This window comes from Paroedura picta, chromosome 7 (genome assembly GCF_049243985.1).
Source record: "Paroedura picta isolate Pp20150507F chromosome 7, Ppicta_v3.0, whole genome shotgun sequence".
Classification (NCBI taxonomy): Eukaryota; Metazoa; Chordata; class Lepidosauria; order Squamata; family Gekkonidae; genus Paroedura; species Paroedura picta.
In genome coordinates, this window is record NC_135375.1 from 30,557,763 (window position 1) to 30,579,465 (window position 21,703).

The following is a 21,703-nucleotide window of genomic DNA, read 5'->3' on the forward strand; positions in this document are numbered from 1 at the left end:
ATTTTGGTTAAATAATTTTTATTACGTCCAAGGCCATTCTGAAACTGCACCAGTACAATCACAAGCAGTGTGGATCTAGCTGTTTTGTTTCTTGGTATAGTTGTTATGTTTGGACATGTTGGTGCAAAAAAAAAATCTCTTATACCTCTAATAATTCCAAATTCAGAATTAGAAAGTTAATGTGTTACATACAGTTAAAAGCTAGACTATATCAAGAGACAAAGCTCTATATATTACATCATTTTCAAAGCAGGAAGTTTACCTTTGTTACATTTTCGTTTCACAGTTAAAAACTTTATGATCCAATGGTTTTAGGAATAAGTCTTTTACCCAAGAGTTTGCTTTTGAAGCAACCTATCCTAGCTTTAAAAAAAAATCACTGGAGTTGAAAACACTTCAAAACTGGTACACATCAGTACACCAAACAAAATTAGAACCCAACAAAGTATTAAACAAGCTTTAAATTTACAATTAATTATATACAATACAAAACAAGCGCCTAAATGTTTCTGAGTAATACTTAAATTCCAACGGCTGCAACACCTATTTTCACAGTCACTTCAATTCATTTCAATTATATAATACTTTTATGCAAGCACACTACCTTTTGTAGCAGAACCTGACATGTTGGGAATAAAGAACAACTAAGTTTTCCAAAACTAGTATTTTCTCCACAGTACCCTACAAACAGCATTTTGACTGTTTTACAAGAAGCAGAGTGCCAAAAACAGCAAAGCTACAGCAATTCAAGCCACGCAAGCTGACAATTCACATTTAGCCTTCCCAACTGCTGCATATCAAGTGACATCATGCATTTTAATAGTGTTCTAAATATAGTGTAGAAGTTAGTCTGACCTCTTTAATTTAAAGGAAGCCTCCACCCAAATTATTTCAAATACACAATTGTGCCTTCTCCCTAAAGCACCATATAACCTTGCAGTACATTTTGAGTGGGGTATTTGTTGAGGCAGAAAATAATTTGGGGTAAAACAATCTCTAATTCTGTTTTGTACAGCAAAGCACTCATTGTAACTAAACAGGATTCAGCTACTAGTGAGACTGGTACATAATACAAAAATGTCTCTTCTATCACCTTCCCCCACCCAAAAACAAAAACAGAAAAGTTTGTAACAGATAGTGATAGCATAATTATTTCACGGTATGTTCTAAGCCTTATTCACTGCATAAAAATCTGCCAGAAATCCCTTCAAGACCTCATTATTCTACTTTGAATGTGATGTGCATTCAGAAGACATTTACCTTAGTTTGTTCAGACGGGAAAATAAAACCACAGCTTTCGACATCAGCCTACACAGAACACTTCCCTCAACCAAAACAGAAAAGTACCTAAATCGCAGGAAGTTATGCTGGCAAAGCAAGCATGTTTAATCCACTTCAAATGCTTCAAGCTACTGCTGAGGAGACAAATCAGATTTTACAAATTGATTGGAAATCTGCTTGTGGCATACTCTGTATGTCTGCGTGATGCTATATCAAAGATGCACATCATTGCTGCTTTTTCATACATTCCCCAGAATCAGAATTTATTCAGGCCTTTTGAGTGGATAGTATAGAGCAGGGGTAGTCAAACTGCGGCCCTCCAGATATCCATGGACTACAATTCCCACGAGCCCCTGCCAGCATTCGCTGGCAGGGGCTTCTGGGAATTGTGGTCCATGGACATCTGGAGGGCCGCAGTTTGACTACCCCTGGTATAGAGGGAAGAAATCAGAATGTAGCTTCAAGCAGCCAGTATAGCCTGAGAAACACCAACACCAGGTTTGCTGGAAAATTAATGTATATAATGCAGAACTAACCTTCTTGTGTCCTGTCAGAGCAACAAGTCTTTTCTCAAAGCCCCACATACAAATCAAACAGGATGGATCAAAGCACTATCAGGATCTTTGTGTCACCATGAAGTACTTCAAATGTTGACTTGATTGGCAAAATATAAAAAGATGACTAATCGCCTGATCATGCTTGAGGAGTTAAGCAAGCTAAAATGAAGATAGATTCAAGTAGGTAGCCGTGTTGGTCTGAAGCAACAGAACAAATTTAGAGTCCAACTTAAATTAGTTCTGCAAGCTAAATTAATTATCATTCATTAAAGCCCCTCCCATACCCTGGACAATAGGAAAGATGTGACAAATGAAAAGCAAACAGAATCACAGCCACTTCGGATTTAGGAATACTCATTTCAAAGTTAAGAGCAGAAGCAAAGACCCTGTGACTGGGAAACATGGTGCATTCCTTATTTGCAGAGCATGTGTTATCATGTCTTACACTGATTTCCTTGCCAAGATGCACTGAAACTATCAAGCCTGCTCTTAAGGAGAAGAGGCTATGCATCAGATCACAGAAACTGACAGCAAGGAACAAGGGCAGGGAATTCAAATCTCAACAACATCATAGAAGGGGGAGGCAGGAGGAATCGTGAAGGGCACTAGACAACAAACTAAAGGGGGGAAATAAAACTACACATTAAAATAATGTCCACAAGGGATGCAAGTGTCACAGGAAGGAAGGACTCCCCCGGAACTTCCCAAAAGGTTTTGCTGCTCATTATGAGAACTGCATGAATAAAAGCCATGTGAGACTAGGGTTGTAGTGAGGAGGAAAGATTGAATGGAAAAAGCTGGTGAAGTCCATCTATTATTGGTGCAGGAAGTAACTGATCATGTTCCACAGACCCTCAGACAAAACGAGTCTAACCCAATGGCTCAACACCACTTTATCAATTACAGCAGCAGCTGTACAGCAGCTGCTGCTGACTGAGTTTCATTAAATATCAGATAGAGAATATTTTCTGAATATCATTCAGAATTATGAAACATTTCATTGTTATGAAGCTCCATCCCTGAAGTTCTACTGTACTGAATATGAAAATTCTTTTGTTCCTATTTAATTGCCAATGTTTTCAGAGTATTATTTACAGATATTCTATAATTTCAGTGTAGCTAATGAAGAATATACATGGAACAGTTTTTCCAAGACATAATAGGAAGCACAGAGTAGTGAAAGTTTTTACTGTCAACTGCCTATAGATGTCTTTCTACTCCTAAGGAAAGGGGGGGGGGGATGGAGAGAGTGTATGTATGTGCGAGAGAGAATGAAAGAGAAAGAGAGAGACAAGGAGTTAGCAAAAACATAGAGATTTTATCACAAAGAAGCAACAGAAATGACCATCCAAGACCAGGGGCCATAACATGATCTCAAAGACTAGTACTGAGTTTGGTTTTCTTCTTTTAAGTATTGGGAAATTCCTGCTATGTTTTCTCTCTGCAAGTTTTTAATAGAGACAGTGCCAAGAAGCACTCGTACATGTCTCTGCATGTTTTCAGATTTAGGAAATAAAACTGATTTCAGTGAGGCTATCCATGTAAGCAAACATGTCCATGTCAAATGCTGAAAGTAAGGATCGGAGGGAGGCGAAAAGAGCTTTCTTTAAAAATCAAGGCACCTTTCCTACAAACTTGTCAAACCCACAGCATTCATTTACCATAATTTCAAACATAAAGGAATCGCACAATCACTGTACTACACCAATAAAGCATTCCGGCAGGACTGTTAGTTGTTTTCTTTAGGAAACACAGTTTTAGATGCAAAGTTCATGTTTAACCATCTCGTGTCACACAAATAAGTTAACCAAAGTTCAAACGTCACGGTTCAACAGGCACTTAAGCCACATCCAGGACACCTGCAGCCACCAGGTGTCTTGACAGCCAGTCCAGTCCTTCATAGAGTCCCATGCCACTTCGGGCGTCACAACCTTGGATGTACCAGTTTCGGCCACAGCAGAGTTTGTGAAGACTCAGCAATTCTGTGATTTCTTCTACTGAAAGTGCGCCCGCCACGTCCTGTAAAGGACAGCCAGACATTCGTTACGTTCACAGACCACAGTTTCACAGTCAGGTCTTCTTATTTTAAAAATGCAACATTTGAGGAACAACTTTATGAATGCTCTACAGTCAACCTGATCTGTACAACAGATGCAAGGCCCTGTTTTTATTTAACAACAAGCAATGAATTTCACTACAGTTATAGGCAGAATGGCAGCATGGCCAGGAGAGAAAGAAACCACAGTACCTGCTTATTGGCAAAGATCAGCAGCAAAGCATCTCGCAGCTCCTTCTCCGTTAACAGCTTGGCAAGTTCGCTGTGTGCCTCACTGACCCTGTCTCGGTGGCTGCTATCAATAACAAACACCACCGCTACGGAAAAAGAACCAGTACCTGGTTATATTTTGCAAGTGTCTATTTTTCATCCCATTTTCAGATTATCATGAGCCCAAGCAAGTATGCTAAATGGTGCATGAGGGGACAACAGACGTCGGTCTGATCAATTACAGTCCAACTAGGTTTGGAAAACATTCTTCAAAACTGCTTATTACTAACAATGAAGCCTGTTAATGTAACCTTATAGACAGCTGCAGTATCAAATTGAGTCACAGAAATAAAGAAAGTGCAACAGATTGCTCAAGAAAGTCAACCATCTAGCACAGGGGTAGTCAAACTGCGGCCCTCCAGATGTCCATGGACTACAATTCCCAGAAGCCCCTGCCAGCATTCGCTGGCAGGGGCTCCTGGGAATTGTAGTCCATGGACATCTGGAGGGCCGCAGTTTGACTACCCCTGATCTAGCATTTCAAATGCCATTTAAACTGGATGTTCAGCATATGCCGATCAATCTTCTCAGACAACATGATCTACATGATCTATCAGACAAAATGTTATTTGGGAACTAAAATCTACACATTTCTATATGGGCTCCAACAGAGCCTACTTTCTAGTAGGTAAGTTCAGGACTATAAGCTGAGAAAGAAGCCTAGCAACCATCCACCATTTTATTCTATAATAATGTATTTATTTTATACTTTTAATTACACAAAGTATGTGCTCACTCTTACCTTGCGTATTGAGATAATAATGTTTCCACAAAGGTCTCAGCTTGTGTTTACCTCCTACATCCCAAATAGTGAACTTCAGATTTTTATATTCTACAGTCTCAACATTAAAACCTAAGAGGAAACAAAAGCTTTTAAGTCATGTTTCTAATAGATCACTTATTTATTATTTATTTATTTATTTATTATATTTATATACCACCCTCCCCAGAGGCTCAGGGTGATTTACATATAACATATGAACAATATGTGAAATGTCTACATTTCCAAGTCACTGTTACTTGCCTATTGTTGGAATAGGTTGCATGAACTCATCTTGCTTTAATTTAAATAAAATAGTTGTTTTGCCAGCGCCATCTAATCCCAGAGTCACAACCCGAATCTCCATTTTTGGACCAATGTGTACCCTGTTGTCCTGAAAGCAAGAGAAAGAAAGAGAGTGCCTTGAAGAGGCATCATCAGAACTAGAGCCCCTAAGCAAAGCTGCTTCCAGATACCAAGAGCAGCCTTCAATGCAGTCAAACAAGAAAGATAAAGGAAAAAAGAAGATGGGCATTCCCTGATCCGTGAATGGAAGTGGGCGAGCACATAATGCTCTTTGGAACTCAGCCACGGTATCTTATTTAGGATACGGATTTTTCATGTTCAAGAATGCAGCTTGCATCCATGACTAAAGTACAGAAGCAAACTGAATGTGATACAACCGATGCTTAAGGAGTGCAGGAAAGCACAGAATAGGGTTTGCCAGCTCTGGCTTGGGAAATGCCTGGATGAGCCTGAGGTGTGTGGGGTTTGGGAAGGGGAGGGACTTCAGCAGGGTATAACGCCATAGAGTCCACCTTCCAAAGTGGCTATTTCCTCCAGGTGAACTGATCTGTCACATGGGGAACAGTTGTAATCCCAGCAGATCACCAGTCGCCATCTGGAAGCTGGCAGTGCCAGTGAAGAATCATACACAAACCGATTTTTAAAGAGCTACTAACAAGTAAAAAATTAGATTGAAGCAGGTAGCCATGTTGGTCTGAAGCAGCAGAACAAATTTAGAGCCCAGTGGCACCTTTAAAAACAACAAAGTTTTATTCACGGTATGAGCTTTCATGTGCATGCACGAAAGTAATCAATTCAAACTGACAGGCAAGTGTGAAGATAAATTAACACACAGCAGAATGAAAACTATTAAAGGTGCCACTGGACTCTAAGTAAAAATTAATTTAGTAGAAACACTAAATACTAAGTTATGAAATGGCTAATTTTTCCCATGGATTTAAATGGAAAGCTTGTTGTTTGGTAATACAAAATTCAATCTCAGAATGGTTGCCATTTTAACAGTTTAAGAATGTGCAAAACAAGTAAATCCATTTTATTAAACTGACAATTGTACAAACTCTTGACTCAGAAGCAGCAGTCTTTCAGCAGTCAAATATAAAACAATGAGGGGTGTTAGCTTCTGTGCTTTGCAGCATCCATGGGCACGGGAGAGAAGGAAATAATAGGAGGAGACTCTCTCGCCCAGATACACCGGATTACAGATTAGAAAATCTAAATTATCCTTTTAAAATGTATATGACTTGATAGATGGAAGTCACATACAGGGAGGGTTTAATTCTACTTTCAGCTAGACATAATTAACTTCTCCTTGGAGCACAACTAAGTGTATCCCTTCCCTGAACATCTGTTCCCTGAGCCATGCTTAAAGTTACTTCTAAAACTCCACGGATTGAAAAGCCTGATGCAGTGTGAAATGTTTTTGCCGCTGTGGGCAGGAAGAGGAGAGGAAAGCATATAAAAGTCAAACTGACCCAGATTCATAACCTAAAAGTTAAGACTCCGTACCTTTGTGAAAGTGACAGGAATGCTAGCATCGAGTTGTATGTGGTCTGCCAGCTCTGTAAATTGCTGCTGCTGCTTCTGCAGTGTTTCTAGAAGTCTTGTGATTTCTTGCTTGGCCAACACAACTCTGCAGTCATCCTGGAGTGCAATACAAAGAAGCCAGATTTAACACAACAAAACCCTCCCTTTCAGATCCAACAAACAGAAATGTAATATTTATTGAACAATATAATTTATGGCTCACAGTTCAAAAGAAATGTCAACCGCAACGAGTATAAATGTTTGGCTGTTTTGAAGCAAGTCTGACTTATTCATACTTAAAAAGAGGGAATACAAGACGGGAAGGGGATGGGCTTGCGGGGCTTGCTTGGAGGGAGGGAATTCAACCGGAAATTGGAAGATAGGTTAAGATTCAAGTGGGTAGCCATGTTGATCCGAAGCAGTGGAAGTCCAGTGGCAGCTTTTAGACCGACAAAATGTTATCTAAGCTTGGTGTAGTAGTTAGGAGTGTGGATTTCTAATCTGGTGAGCCAGGTTTGATTCCCCACTCTTTCCCCACATGCAGCCAGCTGGATGATCTTGGGTTCCTCCCAACAGCAATAAAGCTGTTCTGAGCGAGCAGTAATATCAGGGCTCTCCCAGCCCCACTTATCTCACAGGGTGTCTGTTGTGCAGAGAGGAAAGGGAAGGGGATTGTAAGCCACTTTGAGACTCCCGGTAGAGAAAACGGGCATATAAGAACCAACTCTTCCTCTTTCATGTGCACAGCACACTTCCTCAGATACAATAAAATGGAAATTACAAGTCCTGTAAGGCCCTTGTATCTGTTAAACATCTCTATTATGCTGTGTGCTATATGTGTGGACTTGTAATTTCCATTTCATTGTGTCTGAAGAAGTGTGCTGTGTAAACAAAAGTTTACACCTTGAATAAAATTTTGTTGATCTAAAAGGTGCCACTGGACTGTCGTTCTAGAAATTGGAAGTTAGCATTATTGTAAAACACCTTGAATCATGAGGAAAGGCAGGGCATATTGTAGATGCTCCTCACTTAAATGGATATAATGCCTCTGATGTTGACTGATACAAGACAAGGAACGGTTGTATTCAACTGAGAGGACAGAACTATTTGCCATTCAGAGCTTTTCTTGGGAAATGATCAGGCTGGATGTTAACATGCACACACCTGCTGTGGAAAGGGGGGGGGGGTTTGACAGATATGCCAGGCCATGGGTACAGCCAGCCTTCTTCCATTTTGCTTTTAACAAAACAACAACAACAACAAAAACAGCCTGCTGAAGCATTCCACAGAATGCAACAAGTTTTACCCTGTTTTATTAAGAAGAGTTGGTTCTTATATGCCGCTTTTCTCTACCCGACGGAGCCTCAAAGTGGCTTACAGTCACCTTCCCTTTCCTCTCCCCACAACAGACACCCTGTGAGGTTGGTGAGGCTGAGAGAGCCCTGATATCACTGCTCGGTCAGAACAGCTTTTTCAGTGCTTTTTCACCCAGTTGGCTGCATGTGGAGGAGCGGTTAGGAAACCACACTCCTAACCAGTACACCAAGCTGGCTCCAACCAAAATGACACAAAAGGTATAAAGGGGTTTTGTTGTTTCTTTTGTTTCTATTGTTGTTTCTTTTCACTTTTCCCTTCTGTTCTGTTTTTATGGAGCCCTAACATCTCATATTTCCTGTACATGGGAAATTAATGTTCTTAATTTGAAATGGTTTGATTTTCTTCTCATAGTAGACATTTCTGCTTTATTATTATTATATATTAATATTTTTCTCTCCAGTCCTTCTTCTAAGAAGCTCAGAGAACATATCTCATCTTAACTCTTCTGTGTTCTCCTCACAACAGCACTATGGGGAAGACTGGGTTCAGAGGGAACAAAGTGTATATAACAATATTCAAGCTCCTATTGTACACAAAAATATACAGAAGTGTATAAATTAATACACCATCACTACAAGGACTGATTAGTCTGAAAGTTTATCTTATTGTTACACATAATCCTGTAGTGAGATCAGATTTACAACTGTCTACAAGCAAATTGTCTACTAAATCAAGTCACAATCTGAGAATCACCGCATATAACTCAGTTCTTCTAAAATACTGATTTATAGGTGGATATTTGGGATCCACTAGCATGTCCCTCTTGTTGTTCTGTATGCTTCACTAAAAACAAAGACAAGGATCCATCAGCTCCATTCCACTTTTAGTTAGAAACAGATACTACTGTCCTTTCATATCTTGTAGCCCCTTGCCCTGATTCTTCTCTCACATGGCTCCCACAACCTGTTGGTGGGACCACAAACCATCCTTTGTAAACCAGCATTTAACAACAGCCGAGTTACAGGTAAACAAAACAGGAAAAAAACAACAGAGAAACAACACACTTTAACATTGACACCGTTCTCCACAGAATCACAGAGTTGGAAGGGGTCATTTTTCCTGATATCTAGCCTATATCGTTGTACTTGTAGTTTAAACACATTACTGCGCATCCTTTCCTCTGCAGCCAACGGAAACAGCATCCTGCCCTCCTCCAAGTGACAACCTTTCAAATACTTAAAGAGGGCTATCATGTCCCCTCTCAACCTCCTTTTCTCCATGCTGAACATCCCCAAGTCCCTCAACCTATCGTCGCTCTCCTCTGTACCCTTTCAATTTTATCTATGTCCTTCATAGAATCATAGAGTTGGAAGGGGCCATACAGGCCATCTAGTCCAACCCCCTGCTCAACGCAGGAACAGCCCTAAGTATCCTAAAGCATCCAAGAAAACTGTGTATCCAAACTTTGCTTGAAGACTGCCAGTGAGGGGGAGTTCACCACCTCCTTAGGCAGCCTATTCCACTGCTGAATTACTCTGACTGTGAAATTTTTTTTTCCTGATATCTAGCCTATATCGTTGTACTTATAGTTTAAACCCATCACTGCGTGTCCTCTCCTCTGCAGCCAACAGAAACAGCATCCTGCCCTCCTCCAAGTGACAACCTTTCAAATACTTAGAGGGCTATCACGTCCCCTTCTCAACCTCCTTTTCTCCAGGCTGAACATTCCCAAGTTCCTCAACCTATCTTCATAGGGCTTGGTCCCTTGGCCCTAGATCATTCTCGTCGCTCTCCTCTGTACCCTTTCAATTTTATCTACGTCCTTCTTGAAGTGAGGCCTCCAGAACTGCACACAGTACTCCAGGTGTGGTCTGACCTGTGCCATATACAATGGGACTATGACATCTAACTATGGATCTCAGCCACATTATGGTGGCTCCCTTACTTGCTGCAATGTCTTTTCACAGTGAAGGCAAGCAGTCGAAACCTGTGACAACAAGATAGTCATGTCTTCCTGTTGTTGTCTGAGCCAGATCAATTTTTCTCGCACGTGGGCATCAACCACACTGAGAGCCATTTCTTCTTGACGACAGAGGGTTTCATGAAGATCCGAAAAATAAGCTCGGACACAGGAGCGGGCGTTCTCTGCAGTGCCTGGGACCTGGACAGTCAGAGACATGAAATCAAGGAGACAGGGCACTGAGACACCAGTTAGGACGAGAGCATTATCTTCTACAGTACATTTTCCCTGCTTCTGACTCTATATTCTATTTAGCTTCTGAAGACATTTGGTGTAGGCTTTTTTGAAAAGGTATACTTTTATTGCTTTAAATGGCTTCTAGCTTGCATTTTTTGGGGGAAAGTTGAGAATACAATGGTGGTGATTTAGGAATACTTATACTAAAAAAATAAAGGACAGAATACTGTGTGTGCATTTAAATGTCATTTAAAAAAAAAACATACACATGGTTTGGGAAGTACTAACTCCAGAATCAAACCATTAGATGTCAGCAGTATTGTGGTTCCTCATCCATCCTGCGGGTATATTCATACCCTGCTGGAAATAGCCTTAACAGTATGGGGTTTGACATGATATCTGGTCCTCTGATAAGGCGCTGAGAAACGTTGGATCACCCTAGCTACGGTCAGCCTCAAATTGCGAAAAGTATAGCTGAAGAGATTTTGTTTCCCCTTGAATAATTTCACTCCATTCAGTCCTTCCTTCTCTTATCCTCTTCACTAAAAGATTGCAGAATAAAGCTGTTAACAATTTATTTGTGTGTGAAAGAGAGTGAGAGAGCGAGACAGAGAGAGATTACTCAATGAAGCCTAAGAATCTATACATTTGAAAAATGCATGCAGAACAATGCTATACTGCTCCAGAAGAAGGGATCAGGCACAAATTGCTACATGAGGAGAAGCATAAGAGGCCCCTGGGGTTGATCCACAGACATAGCTGTAGGGATTGAGAGACTAGAGTAAGATGGGACAAGGAGATGAAATCATTCCTCTCCTGCAAGCACAGCTTCCTTGAGGGAAGTTCCTCTTGTCGTCCTCCACTGTCGACCCATGTGCCTAATACTCTGCATAGATCCTGCACCCCCAGGAATGACTTTGTGAGTGCCGTAAGAAAGGAGATGAAAAGAGGAAAACTTCACGTGACTTCTACAGATGGATAGGAACAAGCCATTGTATTTCCTTTTCCTGAATGCTTCTGTTTTGTGCCTTCCTCTATACAACAGTTTTATGTGATGCTCATCGCCATCAATGAATTAACAAAGCTGTTCTTGGCTGTCTTCCACTGCTTTCTGAGTGACTTCTGAATGCCTTTTCTGACTTGTTTTAATACTGGATGAAAACATGCAAGGGGGAAATATATATATATACAATTTAAAACGGAAACTACATACAAGAAAAGTACAAGACACCTTACATGTTCTGTATGGGCCATCCCAATGCCATCTTCAATTATCTGTTCTCCTCCTTCTATTTGCTGAACTATTCCAACTAGTTTCCGAGAATAATCTGAGATCTCCTCTGTGAAAGTCCTTATGCAGTGTGCCATGTCTAAAATGGAAGCACGGATCTGGTTTGCTTCTGGTTCCAGAACACTGTGCTAAGAAGAAAGCATCAAAAGGAAAGGTGAACATTATTCCCATCCATACCTCCCCGCACCTCCCCAGCCAGTCTCCCCTCCCATGGACTATGGTAATGGAAAAGAGTAGAAGAACAAGGATCTAGAAAAAAACTTATCACTTACTAAAAGATGACGGAAGACTAATTTTGACAGGTGAATGAAACAAATATTCACAGACGTATGGACAGCATTATTGCCTCTCTAATATTTACAGAAAATTAAAGAAGATGAAACCTAAAAACTGGATGGTATTACAGACCAAATGAAACATACTGACGACCATGGCTTGATCAACTCACAAAGTGGTCCTTGTGGAACAGACCCTTTCCATTTCCCCCTCCTGTCATAGGCCACCAAGCCCCTTAAAAGTTTGTGCCAAGTGGTCAGCAGACCCTCAGGAACAGCACAGAGAGCAAAGCAGGGGCTAGCAGTGGGAGAGGGGATTCAACAAGAAGCATTTATGCCACCCCTCCACTAAACCTGAACACAGTACAATCTTAAAACAATCAGAATCCATATCAATTAGAATCCAGCATGAAAAGCCCAGCCAGAGCTAAAGACACCCCATTTCCAGGCCAAAAGCAGTGTAAAAATAGAGTTTAAAAGACACCCCTTTAACTAAGAGCCTAGGTAAATGGAAATATTCTCGCCTGGCACCTAAAGATAGTAAAATAGGGACAAGGCGAGAATCAACGGGAATAATGTTCCATAGGCAAGGTGACCCTACAGAAAAAGTTCCATATCTGACTGTTGACCTCCAAAGGTGGGGGCACAGACAGCAGGGCCCTTTTCCTTCTGAAAATGGAGCCAAGTGAGACAACACAAGCTCATGTAACCCTAGGACAAAGAAAGACAAGGTGCTGGTGGCTTTTTCAATTATTAAAGAGTAGTCAAGAAAAAAGGGAGTAAATTATTATTCAAAAATAACTAACAAATCACGGAAGCAGCATATACATTTCCCTTCTCAGACAGCCACATACTATATTTGCATTGTGATGGGGGGGGGATGAAGAATACATACTTTGTGACCCTGATGCTTCCCATATTCTTTGCAGACGCAACACATAAGGGGGCTGGCTTGACAACCTTCTTCCAGGCATACAAATTCAATGGCGTGCACCTGGTGTTGAGAACACATTGTCTTCTCATGAGGTTTATCAGCAAGGGGCACACGTCTGTGTTTCGCTAGAGTCTTGGTGGAATGCGTAAGCTGCGAGCACTCTGCGCACAGGTGAGTCGCACAGACAGTGCAGTACACCGAGGCAAGATGAGTCTCATCTTCATCACAGCGAATGATGCACTACAAAAAAGGCAGCTCACATTAGCACCATATTGTTAGATAAAAGTAGTCCACTGAGCATGTTCAGGACAATCAGAACCCCAACCTCACCCAAACCTTGCCTCAGGTAACTCCTATAGACAGGAAGCCATCCTGCTCCTAGAGACGAAGCCTAACTACAGAAAGACCACGATAGAGCACTACTAAGATTGTTCAACTTTAGACTGTAGGTGGCAGAGCATATGTCAGAAGCTCATTAGAAGAAGTAGTGTTGGTTCTTATATGCCGCTTTTCTCTACCTGAAGGAGTCTCAAAGTGTCTTACAATTGCCTTCCCTTTCCTCTCCCCACAACAGACACCCTGTGAAGTGGGTGAGGCTGAGAGAGCACTGATATCACTGCTCGGTCAGAACAGTGCTGTGGTGAGCCCAAGGTGGGTGGTATGTGGGGGAGTGCGGAATCAAACCCAGCTCACCAGATTAGAAGTTCACACTCCTAACCACTACGCCAAGCTGGCAGTGAAAAAATTAATATGCCACAGAGAAATGTTTTAACCAAAAATCCTAACTATAAATATACATTGGTGGGGTCTGAACTGGTGGTAACTGACCAGGAGAGAGATCTTGGAGTCATTTATTTATTTATTTATGATATTTATATACCGCCCTCCCCGGGGGCTCAGGGCGGTTTACATAATAACATAAAAACGATACATGGAACATGGTAGACAACTCACTGAAGAAGTCAACTCAGTGTGCTACTGCAACAAATGCTATGCTGGGGATCATGAGTAGGGAGATCGAAACACATCAGCCAGTATCATAATGCCCCAGTATAAATCTATGTGCTTCAAGAAGGAAGTGGACAATCCCAATAACACAAACAAGAGAAAAAATGAATCTGTCCAAAGGATTAATCAAATAATATTAGAAATATTAGAGTCTCTGTTATCTCTTTATTCTAATTTCCACCTGGACTCAGCCAAAAAGGTCTAGATGTTTTTTCTGTTTTAAATTCAATATCTTTCATCAGTAGTGAGTCCTCCACAAAGCAGTAGTAATAAATTCAAAACAATTTCAATGTATTCTATCGTCTTGCTTATCTTTCTTAAAGTATAATTAGGGTGTGTGAATGTTTTTCGCTCTAATTATACTTTAAGAAAGATAAGCCATCCTGCTCCTAGAGACTGATGAAAGGTATTGAACTGAAAACGGAAAAATCATCTAGACACCATTTTGGCTGAGTCCGGGTGGAAATTAGAATAAAGAGATAACAGAGACTCTAATATTTCTAATATTATTTGATTAAGCCATTGGACTGATTCTTTTTTTTCCTCTTGTTCCAGCATAAATCCATGGCATAGCCTCATTTGGAATACTAGGTACAGATATAGCACTAAAAAAAGGCAACTAAAAAAACTGAGGGGATGGAACACCTTTCCCATGAAGAAAACTTTAAGAGATTAGGGCTTTTTAGCTTGGAGAAATGATGATTAAGGAGTGATATGGTAAAGGTTTACAGAAAGTATGATAGAGAAAATGAAGAATGAAGTACTTTTCTCCCTTTCTCACAGTACAAGAATCTGTGAACACTCAATTAAGTTAAGGCTTAGGCTAGAGGAAATATTCCTTAACCCAATGAGTAGTTAACACATGGAATTTGCTGTTGTAGGAAGTGATGATGGTTGCAATCAGAGACAGCTTCAAGAGGGGACTGGACAAACGTATGAAGCAGTGGTCCATCAGAGGCTATGAGCCACAAGGTCTAGATGGAATACTGTGTCTGGGGAAGTGATGCTGTATTCTTAGTGCTTAGGGGGCAAACAATGGGAGACCTTCTGGAGTTCTGACCCTTGTACCTCCTGATGGCACCTGGGTTTTGGCCACTAGATGAGCTACTGATCTGATCCAACATGGCTTCTCTTATGTTCACCTCACAGACACTAAACAGGACACTTATGACAAAAACAAAGTTATCCCTCACTACCTCCCCAGAGAGGCCAATAGCTTCTTCAGTTGCTCCACACTGGCCACCGAGCCCATTCTGGAGTCGCTCCAGGAGTTCCAGCAATGCAAAATTCTTTTTCAAGCCCCAGACACCGGAGTCTCCTGTTTTTACATACATAAATAAAATTGACAGAGTAATGTCAGTGAAACAAAGGGCAGTCCACACAAATAGTACTATACTATAGCTAACATTTCATAATAAAATTCTGTTCTACTACTATACATAGCCTGGAAATCTGGAAAGGTTTTTTAACAGCAGCGTACACACCCCCAACCAAACACAAGTTGCCAGTTGCTTCTAAAACTCAAAGGAAGTTTTTTTTAAAACCCAGGCATGCTATGAATGTTTTCTGCTGTCCAAAAAATTAATAATCCCAGTGGGCATTCACAAGTCTTGAATACACTAGAAACAGTTCTTTAGGATGTGGCAATGACAGTATTTGAGACACAGCTACCAATTTTGCCAAGATAACTGAAGATGCCCTCTAGAGCAGGGGTAGTCAACCTGTGGTCCTCCAGATGTTCATGGTCTACAATTCCCATGAGCCTATGCCAGCATTTGCATTTGCAAATGGGAATTGTAGTCCATGGACATCTGGAGGACCATGGGTTGACTACCGCTGCTCTAAACTTCACCACAATCCCACCATTTCAACCTGGCCTCCAAGATATGTTTGAAACCAGTATCTCCTGATGAAGAAAAATATGCCAGAAAAAGATAAGATAGTGAGACCTTGGTAGTTCTTCTGGATCTCAAACCACTCTGGTTCTGGAAGCTGCATCTTGTGTTACAAGAACATGGATTTTGATCCTTTGGGCAAGGAAAAGTTACATATATGCCTCTATCCTCAAGAAATGAGGCATACCCTAATGCAGGGGTAGTCAAACTGCGTTTGCTGGCAGGGGCTCATGGGAATTGTAGTCCATGGACATCTGGAGGGCTGCAGTTTGACTACCCCTGCCCTAGTGCCACCCTTGATCAACAGAAAGGCAGGACAGGGTGGGTCTGCAAGGTTGGTATTCCTTCAGTGATGCTCTGGATCCTGAGCCTCTGATTGGTAAGCATGAAAGTTGGTTCAAATTTAGCTTTAGCTAGAATGTATAGCAAGGCCTCTCAGGAGAGACAATCATATACTTTTGCTTATGTTTTATTATGCTGCTTCCAAATACTTTGAATGCAATGCTCTGTTCATCTCTCCACTAATCTCTTTTCTAGCTAGCAAATTACTATACTCTCTTCATTTTTAATTTATCCTGTGTTACTCTTAGTCATACATAAATCCTGGATCTTCCTTTTCCTCTTGTGTATTTCAGTTTTATTTAGTGGTTTTGTTCCTTGTGCACAAATAACCCATTTAATTTACCGAAATTAATCTACTGAGCCTTTGCATCCCTTTCTGGTTCTGCATGGCCCAGTGAAGCACAAAAAAAAATCTTCCATATCCGCAGGCTTCAAGTTCTTAGCATACACAAATATTTCATAAGCCAAAACAAACACATCATGAGCCTTTTCACACAATGATGGATGGATCCTCAAAAGAAATTTCAGTACTGGTTCAGCCAACATGAATGTATTACAACAAATGCATTAGCATTCACATCAAGCTTTCCAGGTTCCTCTTGCAAATATTTTTCCTTCCACAGGCCACTCAAATAGGATCTCATAGATGCCTACCACATGACACTAGATGGAAATTCTGAACTACAAAATCCACATGTAGTTGGCCAGCATTCTCTGCAGAAATGGCATCAATCTTAAACACTAGGGAACATGCAGATCAGAAACAAGACAGCATTATGTGGGCAACTGCAGAGTGAAGACTGAGCCCATTGATTATAGAATACAAGTCCCTTATTAGATGACATTCCTCTTTGAGTCATCAGAGACTGAGGAGAGGACATTGCAATCAATGCACATTCTTTACTCTCCCTAAGGTGAAAGGTACATCTCTAACATGAAAAGGGGCTATACATTGACTTTTTAAAAAGTAAAATTCAGAAAAGCTGATCAACATACTATTGTAACATTACTGGGATATTCAACTGCTGATTAAAGAACAAGCAAGTCCCTGGTTTGTGTGTGGTGGGGGGGGGGATTGTTTGTGTGGGGTGAAAATGACTGCCTCAGGGGCTGGGCAAGGAAAGTGGCTGCCATGTGTGTGGGACAGGGAAAAAACAAAGCTGTCTGATCTCATAGGAGCCACCCGGGCTTTGCTGCAATCTTTCCCAAAGCTTCACAGCAAAGCCTGTTTGGGAAAGCTTTAAGAAAAGCTGGGATCTGACCCCTCTTGAATTTCCAAGCAGCCACAGAACAGGTAGATACTTGACCCTTCCTTTAAACAAGTCAAACTGTTCTTTAAGCTTCGCTCAATAAGAACTTACGGTAGCCACACTGTAGTATGAAGTCAAATTGACATTGCCAGCTCTCTAATTAACTTCACAAATACAGAATTTGAATTATTTTTAAGAAGCCAGTGACAAGGCATAAGCCTTTGACACAGCATCATTTTTCTATAGCGGGGGTCCTCAACCCCTGGTCCGTGGCCCGGTACTGGGCCGCCGCACCTGCCTCTCCCCCTCCGCAGCGAGAAGCTCGCCAGGCCACAAGCGAAGCGGCCGCCGAAGCAGCCGCTTCACTCGCGGCCTGGCTAGCTTCCCGCTGCGAGAGGTGGGGGAAGAGGCAGGCACGGCCGCCAGCACGCCGGCGGACACAAACGCACAGAACTGCCACACGTGCGTGTTTGCGCACAGCTGCTGTGTGTACACGGCGCTCGGGCCGCCGGCTCTTCCCCACCCTCGGAGGCGGTCCTCAACCACAGAAAGGTTAGGGACTGCTGTTCTATAGCATATGAGTATTCACTATCTCAAAGATACTGTCAATATACAATTTCAGAAGGATATCCCAAGATACTCTTTTAGCCAGTAAATTATTTTCTTAAATGTATTTTCACTAAACCTCAGTTTGTGTACATAAAAGTTCAGGAACTAAAAAGGTGGTAACTTTTTGGGTAGGAAACCCAGTTACTTGATAGCATCTAACCCAATAGCTCCCTGTGAATAAACCAACTTATTTCTGAGACATGCCAAGACCTGCTCTGAGTCAAGATCATAACATTCTATGCCTTATATTTCTTTTCACTCCTAACATCTAACTTCATCTTCAAGATATTCAGTTTGCATGTCTCAATGTTCAGATCAGGACAGGACAACAAAAAAACCCACCAAGCTGTGCAAGACAATCGTCTTCATATAATGGCACAGACCTTCATATACAACATATAACCTGAGCAATTATCTCTTAGTCCAAACCTGTTTGCAGTGCAGATTCAAGAGGAAGAGAGAAAATAAATGAACAAATTGCCCAAATCAAAGACCACAGAGCTCTTGTGTTCTAGCATTACACTCAAAGCTGTCCACATTAATGTACTGGCAAGACCAGTTATTCATGTACTGGCAATATTCATGTACTGACAAGACCAATTTTTATCTTTATCTTTATTTATTTATAGCCTGCCTTTCTCACAGGAACTCAAGGTGGATCACACAGCCAATACAATCAACAAAATGGGACATTCAGGAACTAATGCATTAAGAGATTAGAACTCTGAATCTCCAGAAAGAAACAGTAGCAAAACAAAAGTATAAACATGACAAATTATGCACGACAAAAATTACATCATAGAAGAAGAAGAGTTGGTTCTTATATGCCACTTTTCTCTACCCGAAGGAGTCTCAAAGCAGCTTACATTCGCCTTCCCTTTCCTCTCCCCACAACAGACACCCTGTGAGGTGGGTGAGGCTGAGGCTGAGGGAGCCCAGATATCACTGCTTGGTCAGAACAGCTTTATCAGTGCTGTGGCGAGGCCAAGGTCACCCGCCCAGCTGGTTGCACGTGGGGAAGTGCGGAATCAAACATGGCTCGCCAGATTAGAAGTCAGCACTCCTAATAGGACCTTACTTACAACATGCTATGTACCGCAGTATAGCCCACAAGTCTCAATCATTCATCCAAATAAGTTTGTGAACCATTTTGTATTGTACAGCCTTATTACATGTACATACAAGCCCTCTTGGCCTTTTCATAGTTTGCAGAAGACCAGGAGTGGGAGCTTTCCTGACCTCCCCCAAGGTTGGATCCACAATCGAGAAAGCATTTGTACCAGCAGTTCATGTCATGTGCAAAGTCAGTAGCTGTACATGCTCCCATGTGTCGAAATGAGATTGACACCAATAAATTAAAACATAATTACTAGATGCAGGTAGTAAATATATTCATATATGAGGTTCCCCAGCAACATCCAGCTGGTCACTAGGAAAACTAATGCTAGAACTCATGGTTCTTTAAAATGATCCAGCAAGGTACTTCTAGGGTTCCCAATTCATGGAAGCCTGTCTCAGAAAAGGAATCCTTCTAAGAACTGTCAATGTTTCTTTACAAATATGCTTACCTAGCTCAGTAACCTGCCGATCAAAGGGACAGCGAACTGCTCTGCCATGGAGAGGAAGTCGAGTGAGACAGTCATGACATACTGTGTGGCCACACAAAAGCAGTCGGGGAACTTTGTCTCCTTGTAATGAAAATACATCTTCACACACCCCACATTCCAGAACCTGTAATTTACAATGTTGATGTTCAAATGGTTTATTTATTTCCTGCATTTCCAAAGCAATCACAACAACTTACATAAAACCCCACACAACTAAAAGAAATTGAAGAAACAAGGAATTAAAAAAAACACACCCATAACTATGAAGCAAAAGATCAAAGCTGGATCACCACAATGCTATCAAGATGCAAATGAACAGATAAAGCACTAAACTGAAATGAGCAGTAACTGCATCATGGTCAAAGATTAATCAGCTAGCAACAACATAAACACAATTAAAAACAGAACAAACTAGAAAAGCCTTTCTTTGCCACCTAAATACAGACAACAAAGGTTACAAGAGGAACTTCTTGGGAGATAATGTTTTCAGGACACATCACCCCCCAGTGAAAAGGCCTCATCTCTAATATTCATCTATCCTCTGAACATCTTAACGGGCAGGCAGGATGTATTGGAAATAGTGAGGAATATCTGTATCATATGTGTGGTTATCAGAGAAGTCACTAGAAGGGAGTGTGTAACAGGACAGCCTCATACATTCCTCAGCTCAAATCCCATATAATGCAGACAGGAGTTCCCAACCTTTTTGACCCTGCCAGCTCTTTTAGAATTTTGACGCAAGGTGGTTGGTGTAGCCACAAATTGGCTGCCATACCTTACCTTCTTGGAGATCCTTCTTCTGTGGTGGCAGCTTTTGCACAAGCAGCATTGTTAAAAATCACACAGCCAGTCAATTCTCCAGTGGCTAATCAGAAGTCATGCCAGGCAAAAGCCTTACCTGGCCCCACTCTCAATAAACACTGGCTAGGACATAGGAAAGGTGTCACTGGGGACTCCTGGACTATCATATCAATGATACTGAATGTTAAGTATTATTACTTCTATACTTATTATATTCATAACATATCCTGAGATATCTAGGCCACATCCTAAAAGCACACCAAACAAAGTACATTTTACTCTGTCCTAGTTAGTCTGATGAAGGTTTTCTAAATTCATCCCCCTTCATTTCACTGTCACCTCTACAAAGAAAACGATTCCAAGAGATTCCAGATTACTACCCCGATAAAGAATTCCTGAAATTTCCCATTGACTTGAATCAACAATTACAAGATGCCAACTTGAAGTCTGTCACTCATATTTTCAGCTCAGCTCTCTCCTCCGGCTGCACTGTCACCCAGTTTTCTGGAGGAATTCCTACACATGACAGGCAGACCAAAGGAGAGACAGGATGGGATGGAGGAATTTGGCTTTTGTTGTTATTGTGTTTTCACGCTCTCATAAGAACGTCTATCAATCCATAGCCGTAAAAACCAAAGGATCCTGGCTCGAAGAAGAGACAGATCCCGCCTCCCTTATGCTTCTGCAGTAGTCCAGCCAGTCAATCCATTTTGCGATTTTAACCCTTTCAGCAGGTTTTACAAACAAACCTGTCATGTGCAGCAGCTAGCACGTGGGAGGAGAGGAGGCTTAAGCCCATGCAACAGAAGGGAGGGATGGTGTCTTCTGCAAGAGTCCAGCTACATCCCAATGGAAACGTCTTGTGCACTAGCACCGCTGCAGGGGATGCAAAGCAGGCCGGGGGAGGCTCTCGGGCTTGCACGGGGTATCCCTCCCAGGAGCTCATCTCCGCTCGCCTCCAAGGGCAGCGATGCCACGCTGGCTCCGCCACGGAGACCCACCCCAGCCGCGCTTCGCTCACCTTGACGACGGGGCCAGCCGACCCGCGGCTCTGCCTGCTGCCAGCATCCGGCCCCGCGACAGCCCCGACCTTGTTTACACCGAAGGCCGCCATCTTCGCCAGGAGAAAGACGGAGGAGGAGGAGGAGGAGGAGGAGGAGCCGCCTCCAGCAGCCCAGGTCCCCCTGGAGACGGGGAGAGGCGGGGCTGCGCGCCGACGTCACCAAAGCGGGTCCTAGGTAGGGACACCGCGTTACGTCAGGAAGGTCGGGGTACAGTCGGGCATCCGCTTCTTAGCCTCTGCGCATGTCTGCCTGGTACTCGCTTCCCTTGAAGTCGGCAGAGGTCGACAGAAACTACAAATCCCGTCATGCGTCGCGGCGAAAGGTTCGCGTCCCAAAGGGGAGGCAAAACCCCCACAGCG

The 21,703-nt window shown here is 42.0% G+C and overlaps 1 protein-coding gene across 1 annotated transcript; it reads right to left on the reverse strand.

Annotated features, from left to right (window-relative positions):
• Position 1: 1 nt before the first annotated feature.
• Positions 2–21,573, reverse strand: TRIM23 (tripartite motif containing 23). The gene is made up of 11 exons (XM_077347256.1): positions 21,302–21,573; positions 19,441–19,603; positions 14,973–15,094; positions 12,730–13,008; positions 11,505–11,687; positions 10,017–10,232; positions 6,737–6,871; positions 5,189–5,318; positions 4,907–5,017; positions 4,087–4,211; positions 2–3,857 (listed from the first exon to the last, which is right to left on the reverse strand). Exons 1-11 carry the CDS (start codon positions 21,392–21,394, stop codon positions 3,678–3,680), a joined length of 1,737 nt encoding a protein of 578 aa, XP_077203371.1. The 5' UTR covers positions 21,395–21,573; the 3' UTR covers positions 2–3,677.
• Positions 21,574–21,703: the final 130 nt, after the last annotated feature.